The sequence below is a fragment of the Brassica oleracea genome, chromosome C9 (genome assembly GCF_000695525.1).
Source record: "Brassica oleracea var. oleracea cultivar TO1000 chromosome C9, BOL, whole genome shotgun sequence".
Classification (NCBI taxonomy): domain Eukaryota; kingdom Viridiplantae; phylum Streptophyta; class Magnoliopsida; order Brassicales; family Brassicaceae; genus Brassica; species Brassica oleracea.
This window is the reverse complement of record NC_027756.1, coordinates 4,141,645-4,151,557: the sequence shown is the minus strand read 5'-3', so window position 1 is coordinate 4,151,557 and position 9,913 is coordinate 4,141,645. Positions and strand designations below refer to the sequence as shown.

Here is a 9,913-nt window from a genome sequence, read left to right as displayed (position 1 = left end):
TTAAAAAAAAAAAAAAAAAACTCACATGATTACGAAGCTGCAGCATTGAGTTTACTAACTTTGCCCCTAATGTTGTGTTGTTTTCAGATTTTACAGAATAATGGAAGTCTGTATGCTCATGTCTTCTTTGCTCGGTCTGGTTTCCCTATAGACCCTAGTGATCCTGAGTACCAGCCTCTTAATAGTTTTGGCAGAACACACCGTAAGACCTGTCTCCTTTTACTAAAAAAAACTATCAGTAATAGCTGAGTTGGATTTGTCTTTTCATTTTTCAGCTGTTGCTACTTACTTTCCAAAGCGAAAAGTAGATAAGAAGAAAAGTCTCCTGGGTAGTCCCAAAGACTCTGATGAATCCAAACCAGAAGCTGAGGTATGACTGTGTGTGGAAAGAAATATTGAATGTGGTTTTGTGGTATGGACCTTATGTTCTTGTAATAATGAACTAAGTACTTTGCAGAAAGTTGTTGATAAGAACTCGGAAGTGAAGGAAGAAGTCACTGTGGAATGGGTATCCCTATGGAAACCAAATGTCACCATCAACCTGGTCGATGATTTTACTCAGTAAGTCCTTCTGGTAGTTTCTGTAGTATTAATATATTGGGACTATAGAAACAACCATTGCAGACTAAAAACGAATTAATAAAGATAACAATGATGCATTCACTTGCTACCTTGATGTTCATATGATTCTGCTTATTCTACCTTGATGGCAGGCTTGATTTTCTTTTTGGCTATATCAATATTGAATTAGTATGACAATAACTCCATATTAGTAGGCTAATATCTTCTTTCAATTTTGTGTCAGCTATTCACAGAACGGTGTACAACCAAACATTGCTCCACGTATCCTTCAATTTGTTTTGGCAAAAGGATGATATGCTTATTATTATTATTATTATTATTATTTGGTTTTTTACACAACTCTCTATGCTGTACTTAACTTTAGATGTACAGACTTGCTGGTAGAACCTACCTCAGGAAACTACTATCCCACCATTTACTTCAATGAGTTTTGGCTGCTAAGGGACAAGATGATTCCAATCAATGAGACCGTCTCAGAAGTACCACTTAATCTAGAGATAAGCCCCATAAGCATGATGAAGTGGCAGCTCTTTCAGCAAGTTGACCAGTCTTTCCAGATGCAGCGTAGCTACGGAAGCATGCTTGATGGCGAATCTGACGAACTTAAGGTAACCCTGGTCTTCAATGTTTCACATGAACCTATGAATATGATCTGTAAACACGTTGATTGTGTTGCAGAGGGTGTTTCTGGAAGGCAATCCCTATCTGTTGGGCATCACGATGTGTGTTTCGATGCTTCACTCTGTGTTTGACTTCTTAGCATTCAAAAATGGTAAGTTAAGACCCAACATGTAGCCAGCTTCTTTCCTAAAGCGTGTTGCTTATCTTTTGTGGCTTACCCTGTAGATATCCAGTTCTGGAACAAGAACAAATCAATGGAAGGACTGTCTGCAAAGTCCGTTGTGCTGAACTTCATCTGTCAGTTCGTCATCTTCCTCTACCTGCTTGACAACGACACTTCATGGATGATACTGGCTAGTTCCGGAGTTGGTGTCTGCATTGAGTTCTGGAAGATAGGGAAAGCCATGCGCATAGAGGTACTTATAACACTTACAATGAGCATCTGCTTAACATGTAAACCTTGTTCAAACATTTAAACTTTGACAGGTTGATAGAAGTGGAATGATTCCAAGGTTGAGGTTCCACGACCGTGAATCCTACGCAAGCAACAAAACCAAAGAGTATGATGACATTGCCATCAAATTCTTATCTTATGTGCTCCTCCTCCTTGTGGTGGGATTATCCATATACTCTCTCGCTTACGAGCGCCACAAGAGCTGGTACTCGTGGATCTTGTCTTCATTAACAAGCTGTGTCTACATGTTCGGTAAAAACAAAAACATTCACCATCCTTTTAAAAATGTTGAGATTCCCTCATTGTGAAACTGTTCTGAGTTTGTGTGTTTTGCAGGTCTCATCCTGATGTGTCCTCAACTATTCATCAACTATAAGCTAAAGTCAGTGGCACATCTACCATGGAGACAGATGACTTACAAGTTCCTCAACACCATTATCGATGATCTCTTTGCCTTTGTCATCAAAATGCCGATTCTGCATCGGCTCTCTGTGTTCCGTGATGGTGAGTTTAATCGAGCAAGATACTCTCTATACTTTTGGATTCAGATATAGCAAAATACTCACTCTAATGAAACTCTGTGTGTGTTTCAGATGTGATATTCTTGATATACTTATACCAGAGGTGGGTTTACCCTGTGGACAAAACACGTGTTAACGAGTTTGGTTTTGGAGGTGAGGATGAAACTGCAGAGAAGAAGTTGATCACTGAGAAACAAGAAGAAGAAGACAACAAGAAAACAAACTAAGTTTCTCTCTTCCTCCTTTGTTTTTTTGTTTTTTTACCACTCTTTAAACTGATATTTATTACACTTAAAAGCTATAGTTTCTTAATTTCTTTTCGATTACATTTCATTTTTTCACTTGGAAATGTTTTTGTTAAAGTTATTATTGTCAACTCTCAAGACGCATTAAATATTACTCAAACTTTTAATGGTATGTTTAAAGTTATTAGTGTCAACTTTCACTCAAGTTTTTAGCCATTCATTGACTCATCATCAGGAAGATGATTTCCAATTTGCAAAGTTGAGAGTGTTCCTCATTGTTCTCCTGCTAATCCCTCCACTCCCATTTCCTTTCCTCATCATTGCCACAAACTCTCCATAGTCTATTTGTCCATCCTACAAAATCCAAAACTCCATAAGCATCTTCAGAATGAAAAAAACAGTAAAGATCTTTGTGTAATACCACTCACATTATCTTGATCAATGTCTTTGATCATCTCGTCAAGATGTGAATCATTTATACCAAACTCCTTCAAAGCCTGTTGAAGCTCATCCACAGTGATGTAGCCACTTCCATCTTTGTCAAAGAAAGAGAATGCAGCCACTAGATTCTCCTCTCTCTCCAGCTTGTTCAAATGGATTGTTGCAGCTAAAAACTCTCCATAGTCTATTGATCCATTCTCATCAACATCAGCCTGATACACACACACAATGAGAAGATGATAGTGAAAGTTAAAAATAGGTAATAATAAGAAGAGAGTTCGTTAGTTACTGAGCGCAAGAGTTCTTGGATCTCTGATTCCATAAGGTCTGCACCAACGCGCTTCACAGTGTCTTTCAACTCTTCAAATGTGATGGTGCCACTGTTATCTGTGTCTATCATTCTGAACAGTTCTTTGAGTCCACCTATCTCTTCCTCAGATAGTCTCTCTGCAATCACTCGGAAAGCCATCTTCTTAAGTTTGTTCATTGCAGAGAAGTTCTTCAAGCGTGACAGTACTGCACAGTCCAGAGGTTTGTCTGGAGCAACCTTATCATCCACAATCCATGGGTGGCCTAACAAAATAATAAAGCATCAATCAATCACCATTGTGTGCTAAAGGCTTAGAAGATGAGAGAACTTACACAACACTTGATGAGCAGTTAGCCTTTTCTTTGGATCTTTCTCTAGCATTTTCACTATAAGATCCTTGGCACTCTCTGAGATGCTAGGCCAGGGACTTGTCTCAAAGTCAATTTTTCCCTGTAGAATCTTTCTGAAGATGCCAAACTCACTTTCTGGATTCAAGACATGACACATCAGAGAGTAAACACTTGATGGAAACTCTATGAAGAGAAAGAAAGAAAGTCTGACCATCCCAGAAAGGAGGGAAACCACATAAGAGAATGTAGAGGATAACTCCAGCGCTCCATACATCACATTCACGGCTGTAATGCTTATGTAAAACCTCAGGTGCTACATAGTATGCACTCCCAACAAGTTCTGAAAACGTTGCCCCTGAAAGATAAAAACAAAATTCAAAGATTGTGTGTCCAAGAACCAGAGCTCCATATCAATATTAACTAATGCAACTAAAATACACACAAACTCACACAGTCACAACAGTTAAAAGATTAGATCTTAAAGAATACTAATCACATGTTTAAAAAATCGCTATGTAATAATTAGGTGTTTTATAGAGGATTATTGATTAGCGATATTTTGAAGGCCTAGACCGATTTTTTAAAGAAACCATTTCATTTAACCATATTTGCCGACTAGGCGGGTGACTAGACGCCGTCACTGATACTAATAGCTTTAAACCACATTTATCATATTCAACAACACATAAACTCACTTGTAACACTCTTAAAACCATCCCATTTGATCATTTTAGAGAACATGAAGCTGAAATACAGAATCATTCAGACTCTGATGCTACTTCTATACAACAACACAGTAGCGAGAGAGCTCTTAACAAGCTAAAATCATCAATTAACTAACTAAATACTCATAACATCATTAACCAAACAAGAGTTTCTTCAAAAAAAATAGTGACAACACAAATCAAAACCTGGCTTGCAGAAAACAGAGAGGCCAAAGTCAGTAGACTTAAGAGAAGCATCTTCATCACAAGAAGCAAAGAGAAAATTCTCAGGCTTGAGATCTCTATGCATAACACCAAGAGAGTGACAAGCCTCAACAACACCAACAATCGTCTTGATAAGCTTAGCTGCTTCTCTCTCACTGTAATGACCTCTCTTCACGATCCTATCAAACAGCTCGCCGCCTTCACAGAGCTCCATCACAATATGGACGCTGCTGGTATCCTCGTACGCGCCTTCTATACGGACAACGTTGGGGAATTCCGACAAGTGATGCATTATCTGGATCTCCCTCCAAACGTCGTCGTAGTCTTCTTGGCAGATGAGCTTCCTTTTGGGTATGGATTTGCAGGCGAACTTTTGGCCTGTCTTTTTGTGGGTGCAGAGGAAAGTGGTTCCGAATTGTCCTTGTCCGAGGATTTGACCGAGAAAGTAATCGTCTTCCACGTTCTTGGTTGTGTAAGGGAGAACCCATCTGGTTCTTGATTTGTTAGCCATGGTTTTTGAGAGAGTCTTGAAGTTTTGTTCTTTTGTTTTTAAAGCAGAGTTGGAGGAAGAAGAAAGGAAACTCTTGTCTGAAGGAAAGACACTGACTTTAAGGCATTTGAAGAGAGAGAGAGAGAGAGAGAGAGACTTTGAGGAGTTATTAGGAGAGAGATGAACCACTTTTTGGTGAATGAATGATTAGTGTTGCTGAAAATATCTCTAAGAAAATAATAAAAATAAAGAAGGAATATAAATAAACACAAATAATGATATATGAAAATAATTTGTCAGATAAAAATAAAAATAATTCAGAATTCTATGGGGACACTTCGTTATATTTTAACTATAACTAGAGTTTGATATATATCATATATTTTGTTATTGTATCGTGTTATATATATATATATATATATATATATATATATTTATTTATTAAATGTGTGTTGGAACAGTTATGTAACTATACAAAAATATTGGATATATATATATTAATATACTATGTTGGATCAAATTTATATTGACATTTCTTTCATATTTAATTATATAATTGAAATGTATTATTAGTATATTATGCATTTGGCTCAAACTAAAAATGAGTTACAACTATTCTAAAAACCCAATTGGGCATGATATAAATTGACCCGCCTATTTTAAATAAAATCATGGAAATAAAGTTAATTTTATATTCAAATATGAAGCTGATATTGCTGGAATATTCTTTTTTATTAAAAAAAGTGATGATAATATTTCGAAAAGTTTATAATAAGGAAGTTTAAAACATAAGTGAATCACGTCTAATATATATGCAAAATATTTTATTGGTAAATTATAGTAATAAGCATTAATTTTGTTTATATAAGGTAATGTATACGTATTATAAGACCAAAAACGTGAAAGCTAACTTTTAAAGTGTTTTTCATAGTTTAGTTTGTTTCAATAGTTCTTTATATATTAAAGGAGAAACATTGTAATAAATGCATTCACACTGTAATAGACACGTGACATCCTCACAATAATTTGATAATAAATATGCTAACACGTTCACACTATATTTATAAATGTGTTCACACTATATATTTAGTAGTATTTTTTAATATAAAACTCACATGCATGGTTCCAATAAAACTTTGGATTTTTTTTGTTCGAATCAAAACAAATAACGAATCAAAAGCTAAACTGTATACATATATATATTTTTTTATTATTGTTTACGGATAAAGTTGAGCAAAATATTTATAAAATTTGATTTGATTCGTTATCCGTTTTGATTTGAACCAAAAAATATGGATATTCGTAACTCTACAAAGTAAATCAAATACTAAAATACAATTAAAAAAAGCAAATCACAAATACCTATATTTTTAGGAACATATATCTAATTCGATATGTTATATTATATATACATATATGTACAGAATTATATATATATATGTTATATATATTATAGTTTATATAAGTTTTACGATATTTTTATGAATTAAATTTATTATATTAGGTATTAAAATTTAAAAAGTTATATAATATTTTATTTTGTAATAAAATGTTATTATTAAAAATTTCAATTATTTTTAAAATTTTATTTTATCTATGGATCAAATTGGATATTCTTTAAAATTCTAAATCATTTCGGATATCAGAGTCACCGACTATCCAGGTGGCTATAGATTGAATCGACGTGAATGCCTCCAAATACCCGTATTTTCGATATGTGTCGACCTCTATTTACGAATACAATTTATTTTTCTTTATATGAAAAAATTTCACTTATGTCAAGGCCTTAATTTTAATTTTATCTTTCATGTATTATTTTGAACAAAAATATCATTTAATATTAATTAACAATATCTTTTTATATTTTTCAACTATTTTATATACTTTTACATACACATACATGTGCACCTTGATGTGAGCACCTTGTGACTAAGTATTTATCACAACCGAAGTATCTATTTTTTTTGGAAATTAAAATATTTTTTCTTAATGTTTCTTTCACTACTGACCAAATTGTAGTGAAATGATTTGTCTTAATAATTTTCTTTTCTTTTTCTTGAACTATTATCCGTTTACAAACTATGATATGAAACCATTGGTTCGACATGACGACTATATAAAATTCATAACATGAAAATAGAAAAATAATAGTAATTTTTGGTTTTTACCGAAAAACTAAAAAGTCAATCATTCTAACTGAATAAACTAAAATAAATATTAATTTAAAATAATAGCTATATTTTAGGAGATTAAAAACCAAAAAATAACTTAAAACCGAACCGATATCCAGATTAGACAGATTTAATGTGTTTTTATTAAAAATAACGAAACTAATAATCACCTTCCGCGCAAGACGCAGATTATTACCTAGTTTGTTATTATTTGTTTCAGCAGTTTGTTAATATAGGTGTATTTTAAAGTTGAATTAATTATATTTAACTCAAATTTATTTAAAGAAAACACATTAATCTAACTGAAAAAGACAAGCATTAAAATATGGAATTCAAATTAATTCTCAGTGGCATGGAAATCTAATTAAATTTAAAAACTAAGGGGTATTTTTAATAGGTACTTCTCTTTTAATAATATAGATGATGTCTTAGGTTTTCTATTTGAATTTTTATATATAAATGAAAAAATGGGAAGTCATGACTTATTTTATTTGAAATGAAGTATTTTTCCTTCATTTTTGAACCAAAATGTATTAACTGATACCGATTTATAATAAAATTCTTGGCCAGAAAAAAAAATTTAGTAGAAAATGTTATTAATTAATTATTAGCCAATATTTATGAGTTAATTAATTATTTTATTGACAATAAAAAGGTACGTTCAGTTGATGGCAAGTATAAAGTTTCCCACTTTGTCAGGATAGGTATCCAGGTGCTTACTGGACATTGAATAGTGGCGAAACGTGTTCACAGGTTTTCATTAAATACTATTCTTTGTTTTTACTTTTCACCTAAACCTGATTTATCTAAAAGTCAAATCAAGGGTTCCAATCATCTTATTCACGTTTTATAAATGCCAAAAAGAATTCGAGGATAGAAGAGAAAAAGAACAAGATTTGAAACCGTCCATTTTCATTCAATTCTCTTTCAGACACATTCTTGTTTGTTTATGCGCCTTTATCTCTACTTGTTGATCTATCAGTATCCATAGCCGTATCTATAACCAAAGCGTTTAAGATCTATGATTCTATAATCTCATATCATATATTGTGATACATGAGGGAATATTACATACTCCAATCAAAACATCACAGTTTTCATTTTATTTAGCTTACAGCTGCTATACTATCATTTATCCATCTTATTAAATATACTAAGAAAGGCGAGAGATAGGGTATGTATTGACTGAATCAACATATAGATATTGAAAAAAATCTACCATATGAACATTGAAAAGGTGGTGATCAGTCCATTCAAAACAAACATAAAATGCCAACTAGGAAAGATATTACACAACCAAAAAACTTAAAAATTTAAAAATACGTTACAACTGAAGCTCAAATTGTGGTCATGAAGATGATGATGGAAGACATTTGTAGGGCTGTACTCAGGATAGAGTTTGTAGAATTTAAGATACTACACAACAACTTGCTAAACATTAAAATCATTACAAAATTAAAACAATATATGAAGACAACGAACGAGGCTGTGATATGGATGATAGTGACAACCACTTTGGTCTTAAAAAAGTTTTAATTCTTTGATCATATGGCTTACTTACTCCATTATCATTCCTAGTTAATACACACCTACTTAAGATTAGAGAGTAAATAATGAGAAAACCAATTAAATTAGTTTCAACACTCCTTCCATGACCGCATCTTCATAAGCTTGATAAAACCAGCACACCTACTAGACTAATACAGTTCACAAAAAGTGTTTGGGGGCTCTTTGGAGAGGTACAACTAGCAATGGATTATATAGATCACCACACAATGTTCTCGTCGCTGCTACCTATAAGAAAAAGAACATACGGTTAAGAAAGAAACCAAGTTTAATAATAATAATAATAATCATCACAGGTCATCTTTTGTAGCCATTACAATAAGAGCAGAGCATTTCTTCATAGTACTCCCAGGGTCCACCTTTGAGATTTTGGGGTTATAAGCGGATTAAGAAGGAATTCTATAGTTTGGAAGCGTGAATTTTTTTTCTTACAAATTTAGGAATTTATTTATATATAACTTTTTTCAAAAATTTTGGGGGTTTGAAACAAATGTTTCTTCCGGCTTGGCTCATAACCGGTCCTGAATACTTCTAATGACTGCAACTTCAACCTCACCAAACTCTGAAAACACTTCCTTCCCTCTGTATACCATTCACCAATTGCTACCCAAGAAACCGTCAACACTCTCTTTATCGAACTCCACACCAGCTCCAGCTTCAAAGCCTCTCTTCTTCTTGGCGTGTTTTGCACGTATCTTATCTACTTCCACTCTTCATCATAAAGTCTAGCTGCATGACTAGGAGCAAAGGCAGAACACTCCCTTTCCTCCAGCTCTGACATCATCTTACGCTTCTTGGAACTTACTTGCACTCTCCTCTTGTTTCTCACGCTGGATTCTAAAGAAGGTCATCAAACAGCTTTCTCGTCTTTGAGAACCTCGTAAGATGCCTCGAGCCTCTGACTTTCCATGAGCATGGGGATCATCTGGACGCTTATGAGTTATCCGGATGCAAGTCCAAAGCTTTTGCAATCTCCATCAAGTCTCAGAGCTTCCTCTCAAAAGGGTAACCCACCCTATAACTAGATAGTGGTCCACAAAACCCTCCATTTTTTTGCTCCTATCTACGATGAGAGACCAACCTACTGCACAGAACCACAATGGAGTAAGCTTTACAACTTTAACTCCATAAAGACAGAATGAAACATTCGCTTCGGCCCCCTTCTTCCCCAAAATTTTTGAAAAAAATTATATATACATAAGCCCCAAATTTGTTTTGAAAAAAATCAGCCCC

General features: G+C 33.7%; 2 protein-coding genes across 2 annotated transcripts in view; one reads left to right on the top strand and one right to left on the bottom strand.

The window, feature by feature from the left end:
- The window catches only part of LOC106317932 (cleft lip and palate transmembrane protein 1 homolog), a 3,436-nt gene extending 829 nt beyond the window's left edge, over positions 1-2,607 (top strand). The window contains exons 3-12 of the mRNA XM_013755749.1: positions 88-202; positions 276-370; positions 458-561; positions 806-843; positions 955-1,190; positions 1,261-1,354; positions 1,429-1,619; positions 1,690-1,909; positions 1,994-2,161; positions 2,251-2,607. Coding sequence (XP_013611203.1) covers positions 88-202; positions 276-370; positions 458-561; positions 806-843; positions 955-1,190; positions 1,261-1,354; positions 1,429-1,619; positions 1,690-1,909; positions 1,994-2,161; positions 2,251-2,405 — 1,416 coding nt within the window. The 3' untranslated portion in view covers positions 2,406-2,607. The remainder of the gene's footprint in view (positions 1-87; positions 203-275; positions 371-457; positions 562-805; positions 844-954; positions 1,191-1,260; positions 1,355-1,428; positions 1,620-1,689; positions 1,910-1,993; positions 2,162-2,250) is intronic.
- On the bottom strand, positions 2,528-5,173 carry LOC106317933 (calcium-dependent protein kinase 12-like). The gene is made up of 6 exons (XM_013755751.1): positions 4,436-5,173; positions 3,736-3,879; positions 3,507-3,659; positions 3,154-3,437; positions 2,852-3,076; positions 2,528-2,777 (listed from the first exon to the last, which is right to left on the bottom strand). The coding sequence occupies exons 1-6, from the start codon at positions 4,962-4,964 to the stop codon at positions 2,655-2,657; spliced, it is 1,458 nt and encodes a 485-aa protein (XP_013611205.1). The 5' UTR covers positions 4,965-5,173; the 3' UTR covers positions 2,528-2,654.
- Between the last annotated feature and the right edge of the window lie 4,740 nt (positions 5,174-9,913).